The 27,764-nt window shown below is 34.8% G+C and overlaps 1 protein-coding gene across 1 annotated transcript in view; it reads right to left on the reverse strand.

Annotated features, from left to right (window-relative positions):
* Nucleotides 1–27,764, reverse strand: part of PTPRZ1 (protein tyrosine phosphatase receptor type Z1) — a 120,409-nt gene that overhangs the window by 19,698 nt on the left and 72,947 nt on the right. Inside the window, exons 7-15 of the mRNA XM_070947947.1 lie at nucleotides 26,820–26,977; nucleotides 25,499–25,649; nucleotides 23,440–23,624; nucleotides 19,229–19,355; nucleotides 14,740–14,783; nucleotides 9,854–13,361; nucleotides 5,704–5,833; nucleotides 2,659–2,750; nucleotides 55–140 (exon numbers count right to left, since the gene is read on the reverse strand). Coding sequence (XP_070804048.1) covers nucleotides 55–140; nucleotides 2,659–2,750; nucleotides 5,704–5,833; nucleotides 9,854–13,361; nucleotides 14,740–14,783; nucleotides 19,229–19,355; nucleotides 23,440–23,624; nucleotides 25,499–25,649; nucleotides 26,820–26,977 — 4,481 coding nt within the window. The remainder of the gene's footprint in view (nucleotides 1–54; nucleotides 141–2,658; nucleotides 2,751–5,703; nucleotides 5,834–9,853; nucleotides 13,362–14,739; nucleotides 14,784–19,228; nucleotides 19,356–23,439; nucleotides 23,625–25,498; nucleotides 25,650–26,819; nucleotides 26,978–27,764) is intronic.

Genomic DNA, 27,764 nt, shown 5'->3' on the forward strand with positions numbered 1-27,764 from the left:
TTATGAATATACTTTCAACTGTGCCTTTAATTTTAAAGGAGCAATAGTTCGTACCTCAAATTCTTCTGCAAATCCATTACTGGCATGCAAATCTGCAACATGTTTTGGAAAATGTTTTGTTGGGATTGCTCCAACATCGTCTTAAAGGTAAATTGAGAAAAGTGGAGAAAGATGTGGGGAAGAAGAAATGTAAAAAAGGTAAATAAAGTAATTGTAAATAAGTACTTATTTTTAAGTTATTATTTTTGAACAGTCAAGTCTTAATGAGTTCCTTCATAAACATGTCAGAAGATGGATCTCTCCATTGTTGAAATGCACCAGTGGAACATGGAAAATTGTTTCTGAAGACACACAATTATCCAAGCACATCTATTCTAGGATAAAATATACATCAGCACAGCAAACTAAATACATTTAATTATTGGTCCAAGATTGATTGGTTCTCCTGAAAATTAGAATAAGCACATTGCAATTGAGTGCCTTATTTCACTAGTTTTTTTTTTTTTTCCCTTTTGGAATAAACTCCTGCCAGAGTTTTTTAGTGTTTATTTTTAACTTTTCCTCCCAAACTTTAAAAAAACATATTTATTTAATTGTTTTTGTTGACTGTTTTTAGCTGGATGAAATCTGCATATTAAATGGGTGGATATATATATATATTCCAAATAAATAATCATAACTTCAGGGAGATACCTATACATTTTTCAGATCCTCGACTTATTAAAATCAAAAAAGGCTAAAGGATATATAAAAATTTTCTGTGATAAAAGTTTAATTAGCTTTGTGTTTGAATGTCATTTCCCCATAAAATATTTAAATGATGTGGCTGATTATTCTTGAGCTTCTTCTAGGTTTTTTAGAGGGATACTGTGATTATCTTATTAGAAATGAGGTATTGAACTAACCCCCCCCCCCAAATATGAACAATAGGTTGCTTTGTATGTTGTTTTTCTTATGTCATACTTTGTAATTTCAAATGATGAATAAACATTGAAAAAAACTGCACAAGAAACTTCTATATGTGTCAGCAGATGTTCCCTTATTTAAGTTAAATAACTTTTTAAAGCTTTAGCTAACAATAATTTGCTGTTTTGTATTAGGATCCATCTGTTCTTCTTTTATCTGAATAGGCTTGAATGCACAGATCAAATTAGCAGTTCAAACCTGCATAAAACTGCATGAATGTGCAAGAATAACTTCACACCTTGGGGAAGGAAGCTGTCAAAATGTATTTCCTAATGAAATTAGACTATATGTTACTTATTTACTTTATTTGATTTATTTTTAACTTTTAAAATTAACTTTTAAATGTTAATTTTCCTTTAAATACACAGCCATACAATTTTACTATAAGGAAAAGACAGAAGCACACTTGTAATAGGCATAGAAATTACATGTTATATAAAGTGGGATAAACTTATATGAATATCTACACACACAAACACACAAGGGATAAAGATCCAGATGTTGCAAAATAAATAATTAAAATAGAAAGATAAGTTGTATGAAGGACTGTTAGGCTGCTTAGAAAGTTCACTTCAACAAGATGGAACACAGGATAAAATAAATCTTCTCGAATACAATTTTATTTAGGGAATTGCTAAAGAATTGCAGTTAGAGAATTGCTCACTATCATATTGTAAGCATATTGCCGATACTTATTGTCGAGAGAGTGATTGTCATTGCTCATTGTCAATTGAAGCTTGCTAGAATGCTAGAGATAGAGCCCACACACATTTATCTAGAAAAGGACTCTTTGTCCAGCCTTTTCTGTGCTTTTTCTGTGTGATGATTAATCCTGGTATTTAACTTTTTAAAGAATTTTATATTTTCTTAAATGCAAGGCACATACACTTAGCTTTTATCTCCCTTCAGAAATAACTTTTGGATTAATGTCTACAAATCGAAATTAAACCTGACATATTCTCTATATATCTAAATATACTGACATTGTTAATAATGAAGGTGGCACAGGAGATGATAAAATAGATTTAAGTTCAAATTTCTTTGCTTTGTGCTCCTATATAGTTTCATAAACATAAAATTGTCAAACAATAAATTTGCCTTTTAGGAACCACATCTAGAAATGCAAAAGACCAAGAGTCACTCATAATTACATTTCAAAGTGATTATGATTATCTACCATGTTCAGAAATTTCTAGAACAGGCTTCTGATCAGATACCCAAATACAGGAGAACATAAGCCTCCATTCTGCATATAGCACTGAACTTGATGTTCTTCTGCTGGATGCTTAGATTTTATAATCTGATTGCAAAAGCCTGAATGGAATGTCTATTCAACACATAATTATATGGTATATCACCAGGGGTGAAATCCAGCAGGTTCTGACAGGTTCTGGAGAGCCGGTAGCGGAAATTTTGAGTAGTTCGGAGAACCGGCAAATACCACCTCTGGCTGGCCCCAGAGTGGGGTGGGAATGGAGATTTTGCAGTATCCTTTCCCTGGAGTGGGGTGGGAATGGAGATTTTGCACGCCCGCCAAGCCCCGCCCACAGAACCGGTAGTAAAAAAAAAATGGATTTCACCACTGTATATCATGCCTCTTTGTCAACTCACAATTCTATTTACTGAAATGATGCATTAATCACCATGATTAAAAATGGTCATTCTTCATAAAATAAATTCTAAGCATAATACCTGACACAGGAAAGACTGGTGCTGGGGGAATGGATATCACTCGAGGGGATGTATTATCTTCTAAATAAAAGTGTGCAGTTTGAAAGCATTTCCTAAAACAAAAGAAAACAAAACTTCACATAAATATAAGACAGTTCCACCCAGTATTAAGATTACATTCGTCTGTTAAATCATGACTGAAACACTTGAGGGGAAAAAAATTACTATGCATGCATGTTCTGACACCTACATGTCAACATCAGTACAGTACATTCCAAATAATAGGACATTCCTCAGCCAAAGTTTAATACATTTATATTGCCTTGATTTCTAAATGACAGTTAAAAAAAAGATATATGCAATGACACCTTAAAGCTTTAATTTCGGTTAGATCACTCCAAAACAATATATGACACAATTGTTTTTAAATACAATTTTTACCTGAAGAAGATGCAGAAAATATAGCAGACATCTGTCATAGTGGCAAGGGTATATCACTGAAACACATTCTTAGTAATGAAGTTTAATGTTTCAGTGATAAAACTATTACTGCAATAAAATCCAAATGCTTCCTTAACAGGTCTTTTTCATAAACTAGCTAGCTTAGTTCTGGATCTGCTCTTTCAAGCATCTTTTTATATATTACTGAGAGATGTTTCTCCAGGGATATTGAATTTAATGAAAAAGTAAACTATTGTGAAGAGGTTCCAGTAGTTTCCAATAAAACAGCTGAAATTCAGGGAGGAAAGGTTAGTTAATCAAATGATCATCAGCCTGTAGCACTCTTTATCTATGCCCATTCATTATAGATTATAGAACATTTCATTGATCAATAAAGAAAGTTAGCAATTTAAGTCAAAACATTTACTGTGTTGCATAACATAATTTGAATATTCTTTCAGTACTCCAGATGTGATGATAATAGAAATAGCATCTGGTAAGAGCATGCTATTAGCAAATTAAAAAACAGTACTAATCAACTTCAGCTTCAAACAATGCAGTTTTTCCTTAATTAAAAAAATCAATTTTAGATAATTATGCCTACTAATAACTTTATATGGATCATTTATTTTATCAGAAATATTATTTATCAAATATGCTTTTTTTAATATGAGACAGCTGCAAAGAAAGCCCTTCCGAATGAGTCAATTTTTTCTTTTTCATTTTGTATTTGTTTTCTGACTATTGCATAAATTAATGAAGCTGGATTTTTTTATTTTCAAAGCTATTATGCTTCCACTGATTTAAATACTAATATATTATAGTGGATAGAAAATTCTTTTACGCTGGACTTAATAGACTGCATTATGCTTCAATAAACTTTTTGCTATGGAAAAAGGAAATATAATGATAAATTAGTATTTTTTTTTAATATGAAATTACCATATAAGATGAAATAATACTTAAAACATGTGTAAGCAATAGTTAATTTGGGCAATTTAAATAGCCAGAATATAATCAGATCAATTCAAATCAAGGGGAGTTTATATGTTTAAGTCACAAAATATTCCAAGCAAACAGAGTTCCAACTTCTGGAATATTTTTGTGTTAAGACAGAAGGAAAGCTTTTGTTCTTGTATGAGACAGCACTAGTCTTTTCTTACATGACACAAGTATTAAATGGTGTCAAAAGAGGTATCTGAACACAGCAGCAGCTCTAGAAAGAATAACCTCAAATACATGGCAAGTACAGCAATTGATTTCTTATTCCGGGAAAGTGGCAGGAAATTGGTTCAAGTCCAGCAGGAGTTAGAATTTGCAGGCTTTGAAGGAGAGAAATGGCCTGAAGAGGACAAGGAGGCACGCTCCTGATAGCCATAAGTGGGAAAGACGGTGTTCATGTGTGTGTGTGTGTGTGTGTGTGTGTGTGTGTGTGTGTGTAGATTGCAAGTGTTACTACCTAGCTACTGCCTAATCACAAACTATTATTTATCATCAATTATTATTTAATATTTATTATTATATTATTATTTTCAAACTTTTGGGCAAGAACAAGACTATGGAGAGCAGGTTTACTTATGGGAAACTTCAAGGACAATGTGAATTTATAGGTGAGTTGATTAGACATTGCCATAAAGTTTGCACATTTCTTGAAATGGCCAAAACACAAATCGAGTTGGCACAAAATAAACAATTAGTAGGACAAAATGAAAATTTGTGACAAAGCTGTAAATGTTGAGAAGCTGAAGATGATGAATCAGAATGCCCTGTAAGACTATGTATTATATATGTTAAATGCAATATGTAATTAATTCCTTGCTCTATAAAACAACTTTAATATTCCTCATCTGTTTTTGTGTGACTTTACCACATCCAGAATTAAGATATGCCAAGAAGACAAGAGACATAGGAAATGTTGCTTGATTTGCACTTTAACATGAATCTGATAAATTTGTGTTTTGAGACAATAAAACAAACTGAGATCTAATGATTAGTTGAAATCCATGCCTTTTTGTGATGATGTTCCCAATCCCTCATATCAACTGAAAAAAACTGCACTTCTATTTTAAACATAATACTAATAATCACAATATCCATATGAGTTTTCACATTATACAGATATTAACATAATTGGCTTAAATGTGCCATAAAGAACAACTAAGAATTCACAAAATTATGCTTCAAGCAAATATTTCTTGTGCCCAATCAAATATGTGCATCTTCATACTAGTAATTTGCTTGGTCCTTAAATTGTGGAGAAATAATCTCCTCAACGATTCTAAGGAATGGTCACAGAATAAATAACTTAACCCAGAAGACCATCCATTTATCCAGCGCAATGTATTACTTCAGTTGAAAAAGTATCAGCCACCATTTGCCCAATGTCACAGTGCATATTTAGGATTGTTCTTAATATTTTAACAGCATTTTAACATGATTGAAATTTTACTTCAAACAAGGAACTAATATGCTCAGACTTTCAATTATGATTTTCTATTAAATTCATTCATCTGAATTCATTAACTCTCTATTAAAAAATTACCCAAACAGGATTTACCAGTATCAGGCAGAGAAATTATTAACAAAAATGAGTATAAATGAGGCTGACAAAAAAGAAAAGCTTACCTCCAGTATATTAGAATAGCAACAAGTATCACTAGACAGGTGAATGTCAAGGCTGATACGATCACAAGGGGTATAACTGTCTTCTGTTCTGGCAGTCCAATAATCAACTGATGGCTACTATTACTTGCTTCTGCAGTCGGAGAAAATTGAAACAGCCTATATTTAAACTTTGGCAAAAGACAGCACATAACTGGCCATGATTTCAGAATCCTAGGTTATTGTCACTTACCCATATGCTTTACCACAGAGAGCAAAATGTGTGTGAACGTGTGTATTCATAGACAGCACATGTACATTTGCAAACCAGTTTAAGGGAAATAGACAGAAAAGGCAGCAAAGCAGGAGAAGCCATGCTTAAGCAACTGAACCTCCTCAGAGTCCAGAATCCCATTTGCCATTCATGATTTTATGGCGAAAAAAATCAGGTTTGATTCAATCCAGAATAATAAAGTAGGCATGTCCTTTATTTATTTATGGCTAGAAACAATAAAAATAATTTCATATATGTTTCCCTATAGTTTAATGCTGATGGGATGCAATTACTGTTTCTAACTTACCATTTTTATTCTTTACTCATACTTTATAATTAAATGTTTTGAATATGCTCTTCATTGAAGATCAGATCTGCATTAAGGTAACTCCCATAAGAAAATAGGATTTTTCTATAACAATACAACTCAGAAATAGACCAGGCTTAACCTTTCTGCCAGTGGAACTTGGAAGAAATTGTAGAATGTTTTGTATCAAAATGTCTGCTTTTCTTCATTAATATATTGACATCAAATGGCAGGTATTCTTCTGCAATTATAAATGGTTCCATAAAAGCTCAATATATTGTAATGATCTAATGAAAAGAGTAGAAGCTAGAAGCTAAAATTATAATCTTCTAAGTCTTCATAGAGTATATTTGAAGTATTAACATAGTCTGGAGACATAGGCACATATTGTGAAATATGTGAAATTTCCCAGCAATGACAATATAAATGCGTTTGTGGAACCCATACATAAAACTGAGCTCTTGGTTGAAAATGAAAACAGTAATAATGATGGGATGGGGGAGGACAGCATGACAGGGGGCCAAATTTGGAAACCTACTATCTGAAATAAATGATTTTATCAAGACAAATAGAAAATGCTTTTTTGGGCCAAATTTTGTAGTTTATATTTTAGTAAATACCCAACTTGATGGAAAAGTCTGTATTTAAATTGCATCACAGGACTAGAGAAATAAGCCATGATAAAAAAAATGAGGATCAATTCTAAACTATTATTACACTTAAGCAATCCTGACAATGATTTCAAGAAGATGTTGTATGGCCCATGGAGTTATGTTCAACAATCAACAGAATGGATATGGCTAGCAAAATGGATTTCTCCTTCTGCAAAGAGGTCAGTGATCCTTCTAAGCAGATTTGGAAAGCACAGAAAAAGGACTGAAAGAAAGGGAAAGACTGATTAAGCTTGTATGGAATCCAAACCAAATAGCATTTTGTTCACTGTAACATCATGAAAAAGTAGGTGCTGTGCAAAAGAGTCGGGTGCATATAAAACTTCACAAAATCCTAAGGAAAAAGGCAGTCACTATTTGTACCAAACTGCACACATGTATTAGCATCTAAAATAACATTAGGCTTCTCTATTTTAAGTTATCAGCATTTCCCACTACACAAGATTGTGTAGAACATCTTAATGCCTGTAAAGCAATTGAAGTTTTTTTTTTGAAACTTCTTCAGATTTCTGAATTTATATTACTGACAATGGAAGGATATAAACTGTGAATTTCATACACCAAAATGCACAGCCAAAAAAAATAAAAAAACAAACAGCCTTTTTAATAATCTATTTAATACTATCTATTGACTGTCAAGAATCTGTTCAGGGCAACTGATTCTTCTGCTTTCAAGTTTGTCTTGCTCACACAGATCTGACCTGCATAATCTGATAAAAATTTCCACATGGTTTTAGTGCAGAAAACAAATCAAAACTTCTAAAATCATTGAAGAGATTTTTCCTCCACTGAAGAGGCTGGGGTATTTAGGAGCCTTGCAAACATAATGAGTACTGTATAATGAACGAAGAATAATGGACTGCATTTAAAAACCATTTATAGAGAACAACACAAAAACCTTAATCTGCTAAAAAAAAATTGCCTACTTCTAAAGGAATGCTATTAATGAGATCATCCTCCTTGCCAATATTCATTTATTTATTACAACCCCGCACTCTTGGAATAACAGGTATTTTTAAAGTCAGTGGCATAAATGCAGTCAAAGCAGGGATGATGGCCACCTTGGGATCTGCAAGAATTGCAGCCTATCCTGGATCTTCACTCTAACACCTCCCCCCCACTCTCCTACCTTGGCATTTGCCTAGGTTTGTAGAATGGAGATAGAATTAGTCACCAGCAGAAGAGGGCTGTGGATGGCCAGCCTTATTCTGTGCTGCACAATATGAATTCTGGGTGGCATCAAAGAGATACAGAAAACTTTCAGTTTTGCTGTTTTACCGTTGTCTGGATTTGTGCAATTCAGATATGGTAAGAACCTGTAAGTGCTGCTCCATTCAACAGGACTGCTCTAAGCTGTGCTGCTGCTGGCCATTCAGAAAATAGCTTGTATGTGCAGATCCTGCTGCTTCAAAGGTAGTAATGATGAATTATTACAATGGGGCACCTCATTTATTTAGGGACCAAAAAACTTTACTCATACATATGGTTTAGACTCAAAGGGCCAGGTCATTGAATCTTGCGTTTTGCTAAATAAATAAATAAAGTCCCTCAGCCACAGTCTATAGCCATAGATAAGTCTAATATTCAATCCATTCATTTAGACTTGAAAATCCATGAAGTGATTTTCTCTTGTGTGCATGAAGAACACTTTAAAATCATTTGTAGGACTTCAGGCTTACTCCTGTTTCCTGAACTTAGGTTTCATGTGCATTTCTAGTTGATTAACAAAATACCACTTCATAGAAAACATTAATGTTTAACTGCTGCTCTGCTGAAATAAAAATAAAGCAGAGTAGAAGGAAATACTGTTATAATACCAGGAAGGGGTAGAAAATCAAAGATTGCTTCCCGTGAAGCATAGCATGCAGCCTTTCTAATGTATCCTTTAATTGCTGCTTAGGGTGAACTGCACACAATGTATTATATTGTTAATTAGAGTAAATTAAATGTACTGTCCTCATTTAACTTTTAAAATCCCTCTTTGCATATTTCATTTCTATCCTTTATACAAATTGTCAATAATCTGATTGATGTTACTATTGGAAAGCTGTTCAGTGTGACACATGGATATACATTTTACTGGATTGTTCCGATGGTGAATATTTCATGTGATGATCTAAAATCTATATGCTGGATACCCATAACATCATTTTAGTGAAGGTAAAAAGAAAAAAAGAAAACAAAATGTATTCCTCAGAATCTTTAGCCTTATAACCATGCACACTAGCTCAAATTGTTGTATATGAGGCTGAAGTCTCAGAAACGTAAAGACACAATTCTTTTCTACACACAAAAGATAAAAGGTTATATAATACTGCCCTCTACAGATACAGCTTCTGTGTGCAGTTCACACTTAATTTATCAAATTTAATTTAAATCTTTATCATACGAGACCATAATTTGACATTGCATTATATCATATGAATAAAAAACTGATTTTAGTTCCCTAATGTTTATTTTAAATTAAGTCATATAGATATAAAGAAAGATTTAATTCTTCTTTCAGTTTTAGTGCGAGGGAAGATAGCAAAGCCTTTATGTCAAAACAATTGAGATCAAAAGCTTTTCCTTACCAAGAAATGTCTTATCATCAGCTATTCTAGCTGAATTATATAATAAATTCATAGTTCTAAAAGTCAATACTGATGCTTTGTTTTCTTCCCATCCCACTTCATTTTTTCTTTTGTATTATATTAGAACATAAGCTAACATAAAGAAAATGTTTTGCACTTAATCTCCAAAAAGTGTCATATTAATGAACATTTCCTAGATTCAGAGAACACATTGTTTTGAATGAACACGGGCCTTCTCATAGTATTGCCTCCAAGTTACAATCCACAGAATTCTCTTTAAAAAGATATTAAAATCAAATTAGAAGACTGCTATAGCTATGCAAATCATGAATACCCACCCACAACTAACCTGCCTCAGAAATGTTGAATACTGTGGAGACAGCTCTAGATATGAATTCTATCGATGACTGTTGCAGTCCAGGAGTTAATTCTGAGTTACCTGTTCCAACTACCCCCTCCAGGTCATGTTCATTAACATCAAAGAAACTGAAATCTGTGGACATCTCCTCATTTATGCTATCTGAGGTACCTGGACCTGAACCACTTTCTTCATCACTGGTAAAAACTGCCCAAGATTTAGATTCTAATGTTCTTTGCAATGGGCTGCTAAGAGTCTGAATGGAATTATCCAGTAAAGCCTGATCACCGTGTTTCTTCATCTTCCTGTTTGGAGCCATGGCTGGAACTGATGCTTGCTTGAGTTGGTCTGTCTCCTCAGTAAGTGTACGGTCTGACAAAGAACTGAGGATTTTCTTTGCTTCCTTTTTCTGAGGACTTTCAAAATGTAGTTTTCTAATTATGTTCTGATGACTGTTCACACTGTTTAGGTCAGTATCTGGCTCATCTATCTCTTCCTGAGTTTCTCTGTTGGAAATGCATGTGTGACAACCACTTACAGGCAAGCCACTATCATACTCATCATATTCATGATCAACAAGAGAAGACCATGATGCAGGATCAGAACTGGTTGTGGGGAGCAATTGAGTGGGAATTAATAGAGGGTTTAAACTTTTGCTGCCTTCACTGCTGGAAGAATCAGCCGTAAGAGAACTATGTACATTGATAGAGGCATGCTGAATGGAATCAGAAATTATTTCAGGCATAGAAAACGTCATATCAACTATCTTAGCACTTGAGGATAAAGTGAGAGACTCAGCCTTTGGCAAATCATTTGGAAGGCTGTAACTCTGAATAAAGGCAGCTGCATTTGGCAACATTTCAGTTGGCCCAACAGGAATAGTCACTGTATTCACTGCATTCAGGGGGAAAGCATTTTTATTTTCAAAATTGGTTGGTGGATATGGCACACCATTATTATACAAGGAAGGAGAAACCTGTTGTATGTCTTCACTCTTATGCAAATAGGGAGAGATGTATTCATCACTTATATGGGGAAAAGTTAAACTTTCTGGTGAACTGATAGCCTTACCAACAGTATGGGATATATTTACAGCAGATGGTTTTGATGTAGAATGCAATACTTTTTTATTTTCAGCTGCATTTGTTGCCCTTTGAGGCAACATTTGGTTAAAAACAGAACTACTACTATGACCATTTGTAACATTTTCAACCAGTACTGGATCACCAGGCACAGATGTTTTACGCACTGTATCGTCATTGGAGGATTGAAAGGAGGTTTGCAGCAATGAAATATTATTTAGGGTAGCTGAAGCCCAGTAAAAGTACTGCTGGCTGGGAGAAGGCAGTGTTTTGCTAGAAGCAGGGGTAGAGGAAGCTTGCTGTGAGCTTGCACTAAGCATAGGCTTAAGCAAAGTGTCATCAAAGGCCGGAGTTGTAACATGCAAAGACTGAATAGGAACATTTTCCAAGCGCTTACTAACATAATAACCAAACACCTTAGTAACAGGAAAAGCAATAGATCCTGGCAGGATTCCCTTTGCACTAGAGACAGTAATGAGGCTTTCTTGAGGACGTATATCCTGCTTAGGAATCTCATAATTAGAAACTGATGTAGGAGGTTCAGTCATTTCATTTTCAGTATGAGAAGCCATTTCACTGAAAGCAGAAATTTGCAGTCCTTTGTCATATCCATGCATTACACCATTTTGGGGAGTCATCTCAACCTCACCTGTAAATACAGGTGTGCTGCACATTACTTCACTGGAAGGAACATGCGAAGAAGCTTTCAGTACCGACCAAATATCTGTGTCAGGCAAAAGGGACTCACTACCAGAATGAGCTTCAGAGCAATCCATTTCACTAGAAAGAAAACATGGTGGCCGCAGAAAAGTATCAACTTGCGAGACTGCAGAAGAAGGCTTAGGCACCGGCATATTGCTATAGCTGCTAAACAATGGACCCTGGTGAAATGTGCCAACAGACTCATGCACAAATTCAGACGTGTAATAAGAAGCAGCAACAGTTTGAGGAGAGCCCACATTACCAGATAAAGCATAAATAGATTCAGACATTGTAGACACTCCATGCCCATTGAAATCATTGCTGGGTGGTTCCACTTGAGATAACAAGTGAGTTCTATCATGGCCAAATCTCAATGTCTCTGAAGTAGCATGGATCATCTGATATGACGTCACATCAGAAAACTGAGTGAAGCGTGATTGGGTTAATGTGCCACCCTCCTCCAATGTCAAAGAAACATGCAGGGACCCTTTATCATTTTCAATAGCTGGAGCAGCTTGTGGAAATGTTTGAGAAACCATATATAAATGGTGAAACATTTTACTACTGGAGGAAGCAGAGGAAAATGGAAGCAAAGGTACATCATCATAGGAAGACAAGGTGGATTCAAATGACACATCAACACTGGGAAATACAGGTGTAGCATGCAAGGTCACATCACTACTTGATGCTTCAGGGGAAGTGTTGAGCAACTGAGTGTCAGACAATAAAGGGGTGACTAGAGGAAACACTTCACTACTGTAGGAAGGTTGAAGTGGTATCTCACCATTATAAACTGCTTGAGTTGTCTGAGAGAGTACCTCACTTCCAGAAGAAGCAGAGCCATGTTCTTCAGAATTTGATGAGACAGAGTAAGATGATAACTCAGAAGAGGAGAGAGCAAAGGTAGAAGAATGTAGCAATACTGTAACTGCAACTGAAGTATCTTGTGGCCCCTCAGGATCATTAGGATAAAGTGCTGTTGTAGGAATAGGGGAATTAACGTTAGAAAGATCCTTGCTATCCAATGCAACAGCAGTACTATCTGTGCTATTAGGATACCACTCATTTTCATTGATTGCAGATATTTTGGGAGCAGATTCTTCTGCTTTTGAGGGTAACATGTCTTCTGATAGAATTTTGACATAGTTTTGAGAAAGATCATCCTGTGTGGTTGTGTCTGGACTCCCAGAACTAAAAGTATTTTCCTGAGATGTCTCCATAGTAACTAACCGGGCAGCAGAGGTGATAGGAATGGAACCCCAAGAGTCATCAGTTTCTAGGTCAGGCTTAAAAGCAGATACCTCTATATCATCTTCATTACTATCAGCAGCAGATTCTCTGGTTGTTTCATTGCCAGAAAAAGTGTGTGCATACTCTTCCTCATTACCTTTGGAGGAGCTGCTTGCAGGAGGAACAATTGCTGTTGCTGCTTGAAATTCCATGGCGTTATCCTCTTCCTCCTTTAGTCCTTCAGTGATAGGTGGAAAAGTTTGATGAGAAATTGTTTTGGAATGATCGGGTAAGTATTTCTCTTCTGTGAAATATCTCTGTGTTTCATCTTCATTGAATTTTGTTTCCATTCTTTCCTGACTGTAGCTAGATGTAGTTAACTGGAACTTGCTTTTTTGTATTTGGTTTGTTGCACTATCTCTACTGGCAATTACAGTAGCATCTTCATCCAACCCTGTCCTTTCATCTTCCATTTCATCTTCCTCCTTTAAAAATAGGCAGCAAACATGTGTAAAATATAGTTAATGATCTCTTAAATAATGCCTGAATAAATGAACTAAGATATTATAAAAAATGGTATTTTGGTAGCTTATAGTAGCAGATCCCCAGGCTTTGCAGATTGGTGGGGGGGGGGAGGAAGAGAGAATGGTTACATACAAGTGGTGGGCAAATGCGCGCATGTGCACAGCTCCACTTGTGCGAGTGGTGGGCACATGCACCCCCTGCTTGCACAAATGGAGTTGCGTGCCCGCTCACCTGCCACTTCCACAGCCCATTTCTGAAATGGCCTGGTAGTGGGCTGTGGCCTGGGGGTATATCCTTTTGAAAAAGACTGCCAAAAGTAGAATCCAAGTTGTTTTGGGAATTAGCAATATTCCAGAATTTTGCAAACATACAGAATGTTTTCAGTGATGTACATAATCACTATTAAGAAATACATATGGTAATGAACCAGAAAATAATTTCATTAGATGTCATGAATTACATTTGATTCCCATCCAATAATAAGCTCTATGTATAATTATTTCCTTTCTCTCTTGATAATAGTTACTGATACACAATGTAAAATATATCGTAAGATTCAAAGTTTTCATCTCCTCAAACAGTATCCTCAAACAGTATACAAACTCAAGGTAAACCGCTTCAAAATCAATTGCAGAAAATATGACTTCAGCAACAGAGTGGTCAACACCTGGAATGCTTTATCCGACCCTGTTCTTACAGCCTCAAACCCTCACAGCTTCAATCTCAAAATGTCTACCATGGATCTCACCCCATTCTTAAGAGGTCCGTAAAGGGGGCATGCATAAGCACATCAGCGTGCCTACCATCCGTCTTTCTGTCCCCATTTATCTGTATTTACTTCCTTTGTTCATGTTTATGTTCATACCTATACTTGTTATCTTGTATATGTTTGACAAATAAATAAATAAAGTATGAAGTACAGCATGACTGGGAAATCTATTTAAAAGAACACATGGCAAAACCTATTTTTGGGTACGGCTGTTTTCTGCATTGTGTACAATATATATTTTTGAGAAGACGTTTTAGCATCTGTTCGTTGATATAAATCAGTCTGATTCATATAGCCAATCAATAGCCATGTCCTAGAAGTGTCTACTGAGATATATATGCTGTTAGTTCAATGACTCTACCTTTAGACACGTTATAGAATTGCAGCCCTGTAATCATTTTTCATGCTTTACTATAACTTACCATATTATTTAGAATGCTTTAGACTAACTTTGTGATAGCTAAATATTTTACTTCAAATGTCAAAATATTCACACTGAATATTCTATTAAACACTTATTTTCGATTAGCAGTAGCATAATATCCTGCAAAATAATGTAATAAGAATACCTCATAATCTTCTGTTTCAGTCAATTCAGGAAATAGTTCAATTTCTACAAAAGAAAAATATGAATGTTTAAGCTAACATTTAAAATTCATAGACAATAAATTGTTTAAGTGCTTAAGATCTATTCTAAAGTTGTTTTTTTAAAAAATCACTTTACAAATATTTTTAAAAAGTTTTAATGGAATTACTGAATAATTTCTGTACTTTGGTTTCTAGCACAATTATTTCTGAGATGTAGTATGGTACATAGCAGAAATATTATAAACTACTGACATTACATGATCAAAGGAGCAGAAATAATTATCTAGAAAACTCTGATAGAATCAATCTATTCTAGGATACAAATGTATAGGGAAGATTAAAAAAACTAATCTTTAATTTAATATTGGAACTTCTATGTCCCAGGACCAAGTTATATGAGACTGTGGTGATCACAGGATCATAGACCACATAGATAATAGAAATGCATAATAATGAAATAAACCATATGTATTGGGAAAATGCAATCTAGATATCTATCTTTTGATTCAAATACCAGAGTTGTATTTGTGTGTCTTAACTTTGGAACTGGTCATACTATACTTTGGAAGTTAATCTTAATATTACTTGTCCCATATTTTATTCATGATATTACCATTTCTGAATTATGTTCTGTTTTAATATTTTATGTTTCAGTATTTTGATGACTGTTTAAAAGTTGGGATCAAATATTTTAGGTAAATAATATATTTAAAATCAATAATGTGTAGCACAAATAATATCCTCACCATCTTCCAAAATATTAAATTTGTGAATAATTTTTCCAAACAAAAGATGTCAAATTTCCAGTCATGAATTCCCACATTATATCTTAGTCTGTTTATTAAAGAAGCAGGAATATCAATGTACCCTTATGACTTTCTTAAACCTGAATCTATTGAACATGTCCATCTGTACAGCCCATTCCATAGGAATGTTAGAATTAGTCTAAGAAGTTACTCTTATGTTTTCATTTATTACAAGGTTATGCTATTACTGATTGTAATCCTTTAATAACTTATAAGACTGGGATGTGGTATGCCAGCATAAAATAGATTTTGGGAACTGACTGCTAGTAAAACAAGACAAATATCGTATTAATACATCTGTATTTTTTCATTATCAGTAATTATTTATCTTTAACTTTTAATTATTGTATTATATCATAAACCTCATTCTAATGCAGGGCAGAATCTTAATATATTTAAATAGTCAACTCAGGATTTTTTAACTTAGGCTACTCAAAAACCATATCAAGTTTTTTTTTATTTGATCTGAGGAAAAAACAAATGTATGTAGGCATATGCTATTTTTTGCAAATCACAAGCTAAAAGGGAAGAAGCTTGATAAGGTTACAACCATTGATGTGCTGGTAAATGTTTAAAACTCTGTAGAGCCTGTAGTACAGTGGACTAAAGCACTGTTATTAACATCTGCTGCTTACAATTACTGCAAGTTCAAATCTCACCAGGCTCAAGGTTGACTCAGCCTTCCATCCTTTCAAAGGTAAGTGAAATGAGGACCCAGATTGTGGGGGCAATAAACTGACTTTATATAAAATATACAAAAGTATGAAGGCTATTGCTTAATGCATTGTAAGCCACCCTGAGTCTCCGGAGAAGGGCGGCATATAAATCAAATTAAAAAACAACAACAAACAAACAAACAAAAAAAAAACCCTCAACTTTGGCAACTCCATTGTCATCATTGCACTGCTAACCCAAAAGTTGATTGGCAAGCGGGTCATTAGGGCTCAAATTCAACCAATTCACAAAATTTCAGGAAATTTAACAATTGCCTCGCAAGCCTGTGTGATCTGGACCAAGAACTAGTTGTACCCCTTAACTAATAATTTAAGAATAATTGGAATAGTTTGGGCATAATTGGAAGTTCCATACAAATTTAAAAAAAAATGCACCATACTTTTCTGGTGTAGAATGTGCACCAGAGGTGTTTAAACAGTGTACATAAATTCTTAAGTGTTAAAAAAAACATATTTAGGAAAAAATAGCATGGAACGCAGCAGTTTTTTTAGAAAAAAACCAAAGCAAAAAAAGATGCAGAATTTTATTAGATGTTTAGGAAAAATGATCTTACCTGTTATGTTTTGAAGACTAAGAAGCTAATGGATAAAATAATGATGATATTCCCTGGCTTCTCAATACTGAAAGTCATATATATATGATAATACTGAACGTCACACACACACACACACACACACACACACACACACACACACACACACCTACATACATATATACATATTGGTGGTTTAAATATTTTTCTATTTCATCCAGGAGTGAAATGCTCCTGGTTTGGACTGGATCACCCAATCCGGTAGCGATGGCGGTGGGTGGCTTGGAGAACCGGTAGCAAAAATCCCTGCCCCCCCCTCATGCCCAGCTGAGCCGCATGATCATCATAGGTTTTTTTTTTTTTACTTTTAAAAGCATTTTTTCTACAACCTCTTCGGCCGAAAAAATGCTTTTAAAAGTAAAAAAAAAAAGCCTCTGATGATCGCGTGGCTCAGCTGGGATCGTCAGAGGCTTTTAAAAGCATTTTTTTCTGCAACCTCTTAAGGTTGTAGAAAAAATGATTTTAAAAGTAAAAAAAAAAAAGTTGGTCATTCCCACCCAGTCACATTACCCCCCACAAGCCACGCCCATAGAACTGGTAGTAACAAATTTTACATTTCACCACTGATTTCATCCATTAGTCACAATTACAGCAATCTTACAGATATTGCTTTTGCAAACTATAACCATGGAGAAGTGATGCCTGAACACCTTTTCCCTTTCTGTTTCTCTTTTTAAAAGTAAATATTTTCAGATCCCATACTTTGTTTTAATTATATAAAAATTGCACTGGGTGGCTTCCAGCAAAAAACTTTATGCTTTAAATAAACAAATGCTGCTTCTCTTCTTTTTTTAAAACATGCACTGATAAAGTTTTACATATTCTTGTATTTTTGCCATCATTTGCTCAATTTAAATTACCAACAAAACACTGAACACAGCATTAGCTCATGATGAAGAGCCAGGTCTCCCTTGAATACTGATGAAGAAATAAATGCAAGTGAACTTTATTTGCATAAACCAGAAACCAGGCTGAAAAATCAGGATGCGTCTCGTTTCAGAAGATGCAAAAAGGGACAAGAAGAAAGACTCTGAAATGCAACAGAAGCTTTTTCAACTTCATCACAATAAGTCTGTCTAAGACAAAATAGTTTCTCGAGCTTTCTATAACAAAGAAGTTTCCTAACGTCATACTTCCTTGCTTGGAAGAAAACAAATGTTGAATGAGTTCTTTGCTGATAAAGGGAATAACAAATAAATTTAATCTTATTAATTAATTCATTAATTAATCTTATTAATTCATGCTACTCTGATTGAATTCATGCTACTCTGACTGAAAAAAAGAGTAAAAAAAACTATCAACTTAAAGCTGTTTGGAAATATATTCTTTAAAAACAAAAAACAAAAAACTTTACAACAAGCAAGGGAGCAAATTCAGTGTTTCATGAATGGATGTTTGTTCTCTTGTTGAATCCTGAAAGTTCACCAACCCTTCTGAACTAGATTTAAAACAGAAAGGCTGTAAGAAGAGCATCTATGAGAAGAAAGGGAATTTGTTCTGCTGGGAAAAAAATGTTAAATATAACCTTATTTATGGTCCTGAATCATAATAAATTTGCTCAAAGAATATTTCACAGAAATTCACTCCTTCCAGCAAATGTGCAATAGCACTATTGTTTAACATGAAATTTTTAAAGAAATTAGTGACAATACAATAGATACTAGCTGCAAAATTGGATAATACATTTCAGTGGGAAACAGATGAAACAAGTGAGTCATATTATGTCTTTCAAGAGTGAAAATAAAGTTTTGAAATAAGTGCAATTAATTGTTAGTCTTCTGATTTCAGCAATTCAACATTAAGAAGCAAGGGAATTCCATCACCACTGCACTGAAATCTCATTTTAGAAAAGCAACATGCAATGGAGTTTCAGAATCATAAGAACAGAATTTGTTAATTACTATGTCCTATGTCACAGGCCTTTCCTTAATAAATAGAAATTAGTCATATTTTATACATTCTTTTAAACACAGACACTTATTATTTTTTCTCCAATTGGAATTATGTTGTGTAGGAATCTGAATCTAATAATATTCAGATTCAGAATAATAATATTCAGAATAATAAATTTAATTTATTATTTTTAAAAGTAATATTTGGCATATTTTATGTATTAGCTCATAATAAAACTTATTATGGACCCCCAGATCTTATTTTTATTCTAAAATAATAAATCTGGTTCTAACATTTCAAAGGAATCTTTGAAATATCTCAGAAAATGAGATATTTAAGGTGAAGAACACTGATATAGAAATACCATTGCATTGTATTTTGAGCTGGTTTGCAAGTAAAAGACCATTGTGGATTTTTAAGTAAAATTTACCTTTGTAAACTTACCTGGGTCATCTAAAGGCATGTCAACAATAACTTGATCACTGTACTTTCCATACAGACCATTAGCACAAATAGCAACTATCTGAAGAATATAACTTGTATTGGGCAGCAGGTTATTCAGAATTGCTCCCTGAAATGATTTAAATTCATAAACCATATTTATTACTTTCTGTATTTCATATAAAGTTACATATTATATTTCTTTAGTCACAGAAAATTCCACTGACAAGAAAAGGCTTTCAAATTAATTTAATGTAAATATAAATATGCAATTTTAATCATTCCAACACTTCCACTCATCCATTTATGGCTTATTATATGAAGAAAACAATTGAAAATTAATTGTTAAGCATTGACTGAATAGCCACAATGCAAGATTCTGTAAAGGTTCCACAACTCTCTAGTAGGTTGTACTCTGTTCAAGACTGAAGTATATTTTTATGTGTCTATGTATGCATGTTTAGAGTAGATATATGTATATCGGTGTATTAGATATTCAGTATATATTATTGCAATTGTGATTTTTTTTCTCATAATAATCAAGGAAAAATGTTTTTGTTAATGGGTCATTAATGATGGCTGCAAACTTAAACACATTTAAATTCAGTTGTACAAGAATTCCTTAAGTCATGACCATAACTGGGGGTCGAATTTCCATTGCTAAGCAAGAAACTGAAGCAAATAACTGCATTTGTTAAATGAATCATGCAGTCATTAAGTGAATCTGGCTTCCCCCATTGACTTTGCTTGTTGGAAACTGGCTGGGAAAGTTGCAAATGGTGACCACATCAGTGGTGGGTTGCCCCTGGTTCGCACCGGTTCTATAGAACCAGTAGTAAAACTGGCGGGAAGCCCCGCTCACTGACTCTGATGTCATGAAAACGCTTCTGCGCTTGCGCAGAAGAGCACGCACGAGCAGAAGCAAGCGCACCCACGCGGCCCCGTTGCGAACTGGTAGTAAAGGTAAGTAGAACCCATCCCTGGACCACATGACCCTCTGATGCCGCAAGTGTCATAAATACTTGCCAGTTTCCAAGGGTCTGAATTTTGACGAGGCCATGAAGATGCTGCAATCAGGGTGAATGGGAGAACTGGCTGCAAGTCACTTTTTCAGTGCTATTGTAACTTCAAATTAATAGTTTCAAATCAAGGACTGCCTGTACGTCATCTGCATAGATGTTATTTAACATCTTTGCAATCAATTTGGAAATAGACAATATTCGTGTTAACATATGTGGACCCAGAGTGAGCAGCACGATGGCCTAGAGGTGGAGCTCTCATGCCACAATTGTGAGGTAACAGCAGATATTTTTCTCTCTGGGCACAAAGTGAAAATATCTGCTGTAAATTCTGCATAGGCATGAAGGGCATCCGGCTAGTAATGTTCAGCTTCATTCAGTCGCCCCAACTCTACCCCAATGCAAGGGATGACACGGTTGTTAAAAGAAAAAAAATGCGGACTCAGCATACCACTAACACTATTGGTACTGGCTACAAAAACCACCAATTTTTCACCTTGCAAATTGTATTAAAGATACAGATGACTGAGACTTTCATATTCTCCCCTGTCTGTTACAGGTTTTCCAGCTTTTAAAAAGCATCTCTGAAAATGACCTCTAAGGCAATCTGCAAGATGGAGTGGTAGAGAAAAGTGGGCAGCAAAACTTCCTTTTTCTTAAGATCCCTTAAGCTAATTTACCTAAGATTTGGAGTGAGTCTATTCTCCAGTTATGCCTACATCCCACTTCATTGTGTTATAGAAAATTCAGAGAGTTTTTAAAGTGTAGATGGAGAAGAAGCAGCATTTGGAAATCTTCCTCATGCAGACTTTTTAAACTTTTTAAAGTTTATTTATTTTGGTATGAGGATAGTATCTCTAGCTAGAGGTTTTGTATTAGTATATGATTATATGCAGCTGATTCACAGAGCAATTATTTTATAACATTATAACAACCATTTATAATATAATCAGATATTTTTGATACCATCCACAAGGACATTTAACATTAAAATGGGACTAAGCATAAAAACATTTGGAGTTAAAAGCTGCACTGAATGTCCATTAAGGAAAGTAATCAATATGAATTTGAATATCATTGGCTTAAATGATGGGTGAACTGCACAACACTGATTTTGTCATCATTTGTGATAGTAAGTTTTTTCAGAGGAGTAATTATTTGTTCAGATGAGTAAATTATAGATTTTTCTTGTGCTTCTGATAATATCTTTATTGTAAGAGATTTATGTATATATTTATACAGATTATGTGACTGCCAGCCTGCTGCAATGATCCTGGCAGGCTAAAATAATAAAGCAAAAGGAACACCCAATAGAACAATTAAAAAAACATCTACAATAACAATTGGAGGTCCAAATCAATCCCTTCAATCTTGCAATAGGCAGTCTATAAGCAAATAACCAACCAGGATCGTGCTTGTGGGAAAAGTCAAACCTTTTAAGGCTTTACAAAACACCAACAGGGTCAGGGCCATCTGAATCTTGGAGGTGGGGGAGTTGCTCCTCCACAGGTGCTGGGACAGAGAAAGCATGTCTGGGTCTTAAGCATGTCTGCTTAATAGATGAGACCTGGAGTGAGCCAACCTGTTCCATCTGGTAGGTTTAGCAGAAACAATAAAAAAGGATGTTCCACAAACAACTTTGCTCTAAGACTTTATAGCAATAACCACCACCTGGATTTGAACTCAGAAGTTTACTGGGAGCTAGTTCAGCTCATGAAGGACTGATTTTAAATGGGCATTTCAAGCTGCTCTTAATGCCACAACCGGAATCAATTGCAGCTTCTAAATGTTTTGCAATGAACTATGAGTGCAGAAAGAGCTTCAAGCAGCATATCAACTCTGTTTGGGGAATGCAACTCCACTCAGAGTTAAAGAGGGAAGATCTTCAGATCCGGGAGTGTTCTCCAAACCCATACCCAATGATATTGCCAGGGTTGAACCAAAGTTATTCCCTATCCAGACTCTCACAATGTCTAGACATTGACAAAATGCCAATTCAATTAATTCTTGATTTACAAGCATAACTGGGACCAGAATCTTGGTTGTTGAGTGAAGTGATCATTAAATGATATGTCACGTAACTGTTTTACTTAATAACTGCAATCCCAGTACTCCTGGTTGTGGCTCTTAAGTGATCTTCTGAGTTGTTCAATGGACAGAGTCTGAGGTGAGGCATGTAGGAGTGCCTCAGGAGGGTGGGGCAGGTTGTGTAGGGGCCTGAGGCAGGTTATAGGACCCACCAGCACATGAAGCTTGAGCCTGCTTCCTGCCTCAACATGCCCAGGAAACCAAGAAGAACAGGAGGCTCAGGCCCAAGCACCCCCCCACAATTCTACCAATGTTCATCAACAGGTGTGACCAATGCTACTACAATACTGTAACCAGGTCTAAAATCTGGCTGAAAAATGTCCAGATAATCAGCATGGAGATTTCAATCATCATCATTCCAAGCATCTAAGGCCCTGGTGGAACCATGTACCAGAGCCACAAGGCAAGACCAAGGGTCCTCTGAAACCCAATAAGAATCCATCAGGTGCTGGGATAGATTATCCAACTAGGTCCTATCTTCCTGCAGTAGAGCAGTCACAGATTATTCCAAGACAAATGTCATGGCATTAAAAGTGACATCACTCTATTCCAGATCATGTCACCATAGACCTGAATTAAAAACCAGATCTAATACATAATCCCTACTGTGAGTTAGGCTAGAGATAAACAGGCTGCCATAATGACCATATATTCCTGGTTCGTTTTTAGGTCTATATCCATGGATGGAAGGCTCATCTTCACTAGTACCATAACCCTGGGAAACTCCACTACTAACCCAGATTCCAATAGATAGGCAGATTACTATGTGCCTGTGGTGATGGTATATTAGTCTCCTCATCAGACCAATTTCACCAACAGGGTCCCAGTGCCACTTATTTCTGTGGCAAGGGGTTTGTTTTATACCAATATTTACACAATCCATGAAATGTCTTAGTAAGGGAATGATTGTAAGGAATGGGAATGGCTTAAGGGTACTGCATTAGGTGAAACCAACTTGGTAAGCAAAAGCTGTCACAATTATCCTGCTGAAGCATTTTAAATTCAAGTTTATCCTAATCTAATCCACTATATTTGTGCAATCCCATACATTTTGATTCCCAGTTCTATAGAATACCTTCACAGAAAACCTTTTAAATTGTCATTTACCAAGTCCTGATAACCATCTGTTAGAAATTCATGTTTTGTCTGGTCTTCTCCTTCCAATTGTTGGTAAAAAACAGCAAATTTTTCTATCATTGTGTCATATACAACTCGTGGTCTTTCCCAAGTAACAAGAAGACTGGTATAATTCTTTGGATCGGCTTGAACATTTTCTGGTTCTAAGCTGCAAACTTAAAAAAGGAAAAGGTGGTTTACAAATTATAGCAACTATGTATTAAAAAACAACAACTATAAAATAGACCTACAGAGAGAAAATTCACATTTCTGGCTTTCACCCATAAAATAAATCTAATTTTTAATTAACCAATATATAGTCCTCCTCCCCATAATCCTCATTCCATAATCTTTACTAGAGCTATTACTAGAACTGTTAGCTTCATTTTTTACTTTTCATACTGTAATATCTTTATATATTATGAGTTCTTATATAAACATTTTAGAAGCACATGTTAACTTGTTAAATTTATGTCTTTTAAAAATGGGAATCGAATAAATATGATGAGGAAATAAATCAAACATGTACTATTGCTGTGATATAATTGCAAGAACTAGAATGATAAAAATAACTAAGGAATTGAGATGAATAACTGATATCTCTGTTTCAAATATACAGTATGATACTACCCTCCTCACATTTTTTTAAGCTTGGAGATTTAATCTGGAAATCCCTTCTCATTTTAAGATGGAAGATCTTACCTCAGACTATGAGAGAGTTTTTGGTTTTCAAAAAAATAACAATGGTCATTCTATATCCAATTAAGTATAGAATTACTGTGAATGCTTGGATAATTTGGGTGCAGTGAAAACACGTTCTGTGGTATTGTGGTAAAAATCAATGATTTTCCACAGGCCAGAAAAGCTAAACTGTTTTTAATTAGATTTAAACTAGTTCAATGCAGCCACCTTAAAAAATAAATTAGCCTAAATTCAGACAAAAAAGCCTTAACTCATTTATTGAGATGTCACCATTGCCAATCAATTTTCATTAAATTGATTTCACTTGTTTTTTAATGTGTTTTTCTCTAACATTATTTCAGAATTTATCTTTTGAACACAAGAGGGCACTCACTAGTCGGTATAGCTTTCCAACATTAAATGTGCATGATAAAATAAATTTTAAATTTGTATTTTTCCAATTTATCAAACTGAAGTTTAATAACTTCATCAATTCCAGTTTATCAAACTGAAGTTTAATAACACAATCTTATTTAATGTGTGACCCATTTAAAGCTTCTTTTAGAATAAAACAATAAACAGATAATGTATTAATGCTCATTTGCCTGATTTTGTTACATATTCCTTTGTTAGACTGAGTGGATACTCTGAGTGCTTGATTTATCCAGTGGGCAAAAAACCCTTCACTCAGTTGTATTAATTGCTTTTTGGCCTTTGGCTAACTAAACTCATTCACAGGTGTGTTAGATTATACTAAAACAACAAATCATGGAATCTATGTGGGGTGAGTCATGTGACAAATGTGTGTGATGGTATCATCAATCACCACAGCTTATATACTTGTTTTACATCTCAGGATGGAAATACAAAATTGTGGCATTTGCAAGATGCCATTATCACAAATGGATGATACTTATCTAACATCCACACTTTTTGCTGTGAACGGGAGTTATATCTATTGCAAGTAATAGCTCACTTAACCAAGGTGAAGGCAATATGAGAAGCCTTATCTAATTTGGTGTTTTCCAGATGTACTAACAGTCCCAAGGTATCTAAAAGGCACTAGCCTGATGTAAAGGCACATACCTATGTGTGCATCCCCAGGACTATATTGGTATAGCTTCAAAAGCTCAACTGCATGACAGATAATCATGCTGGACAAATGTTCAAGTTTGGGCAAGGTTGAATTTATTTGCTCATTTATTTATTGTTCCTTGCTTCATGTCCTACAGCTAATTAGCACAAAAGATACTTGTCTTAAAACTCTCTGCATATGGACAGTTGAATAAGGATCTCTTATTGTTTTCCTTAGGAGCAATTCACTGTGGCAAAAATTATGCTTAAGGCCACAATTTTAACACACAAGTACCTGCTTCATGAATTTCTTCCTGTCCAGTGTATGATGAAAATACTTGGCCGGAAAACTTGTGCTGCTGATCTCTAAAATTATTTTGTAGGTAGTCCATTAGCATCACATAACCAGATTGCTGCATGGTTAGAACATCACAGAACACTGACAGCTGGAATAAGACAAGAAATAAGAGAAGAGCCTTGGTAGTACAGTGGTTTAATGCACCCTGTTATTAACAGAGCTGCCTGCAATTTCTGCAGGTTCGAATCTCTCCAAGGCTCAAGGTTGACTCAGCCTTCCATCCTTTCTAAGGTAGGTGAAATGAGGACCCAGTTTGTGGGGGCAATAAGCTGACTTTGTATAAAATATACAAAAGTATGAAGGCTATTGCTTAACGCATTGTAAGCTGCCCTGAGTCTCCGGAGAAGGGCGGCATATAAATCAAATTAAAAATAAATAAATAAATAAAAAAAATTAAAAAAAAAAATGGAAACACAGAAGTAATTTAGTAAGGAATACATTTTTGAAAAGCCACATTCAGATGATGGAGAAACATGTATTACTCTAAATGTTATGTTGCCTGATTCTTCCTATATAATCTTTTTGTTCAGCAGAACATTAGTTCTTTAGAACTAGAGAGTTCATAAACTCTACGGACAAACATTTTAAAAAAATAAAAATTTGAATCTTTCTAGGTAAGTATATCAAGGTTGATGACTTTATTATTAAACTCTTTCCATACCTTCCATTCCAATGGACCTTTTTCTCTTCTTTTGTCACTATAGTTCTAAAGAAACTCCAGTGTATTGTGCAGGGATTTTCACTTTGATGCCACCCCCCATTTAATTTTAATTTCCAAGCAATTGTTTAAAAGAAACATACTCAGAACCTCATTTTGTCATTCTTTTTGTCAATAAAAGAATTCAGATGTACATCAAAATGGCATTTTAAACCACAATAGAAATAAAATATGTATATGAGAGGAGAAGAGAAAGAGAAGACATGAGGTAGCACACTGTAAAGTTTGAAGTTCATTCTGAGCCTTAACAAAATACTTGTTATTGTTCAACATTGTTATAGATACAATCCATACTATCACAACATCAGTTTGTAGGTACAGATATTCCAATCACCAACAAGCAAATATATTTTGTTGGTTCAGAAAAGAGCATGCTTTTCCTAAAGCTGATGTAGATATAGATACCACAACTGTTTATTTTTTGAGGAAACTCTGTCCTTGTTTCACTCTAATCATGTAGATTTGTTGTCTGATGCTGGCTGCAAATCATTTTCCTTTACCATTAGGATCAACTTTTTCATTCAGATATGTATAAATCACCTGGTTTTCTGAAATGTTAACAGTGTCTTTGAACACAATCCATTCAACTGTTTCTGAGCATGGAGGAGTTGACAAAGATCCATTGTAAGTGTAATATTTGTCTGTTGAATTTGGCAAAAGATTCAACAAAATGAAAGGTTCCAGTTCATTTTTCTTCCCTGCAAAATATAAAGAAGTTCCCATGATGATATTTAAAATCCAAATTGCATGGTGTAGAAATGGGGTAGCTAGATGAAGGCATGGATCTGTCTAGGTTAGAATTCAAGACTGAATTGTCTTCAAGATTATTCAAAATCAATATAAATAAGGAAACCTGTAATTTGCCTTGTCTCCAACACACAATTTATATCTCACAGAGCCATAGAATGCCAGGCCCAAAATTTGGGAGGTAAAGGCTGTGTTAAACTTTGTAATGGTGTAAGGCTCCCTTAGCATATTTTAAAATTTCCCAAGTCTACCATGAAGGTACCTAATTTTTCCAATGAGGAGACATGGAAAGGTTAAGGGGCAGAATTGGTACTTTAAGTCTGTGAAAGGAAACCAAATTAAAGCATCCCTTTTACATAAAGTTATGTATGATAGATTGTTAATCAGTGGCCACTAGCCATGGACTAAAATGTTCAGTAATCCACTTATCCAGCCAAATCCCTTTTCAAGCTCAGTTTTGCTCCTCCTACAGACCCTGAAATCTCTCTGTTCCAACTGATATTTTCCTGCTATACCTGAATAGCTGCAGTTTTAGTATCAGTATCAGAAATAAAGAAAAAAAAAAGAACTATTAGATTAAGATACCAGTTGAAGGAAAAAAATAGAGGTGGAGGTTGCTTCTTTAATGCTATGGTTATGAGCTCCCTAAGAATCTCATTAGCTTATGCTAAAAAACAATGGTAGACTACATGGTCTTTTTCTTTAATCAGGAGAATAACTCTTAAAATTAATGCATGT

Source organism: Pituophis catenifer, unplaced genomic scaffold, assembly GCF_029215685.1.
Source record: "Pituophis catenifer annectens isolate HBS135680 unplaced genomic scaffold, rPitCat1.0.hap2 SCAF_7, whole genome shotgun sequence".
Taxonomy (NCBI): domain Eukaryota; kingdom Metazoa; phylum Chordata; class Lepidosauria; order Squamata; family Colubridae; genus Pituophis; species Pituophis catenifer.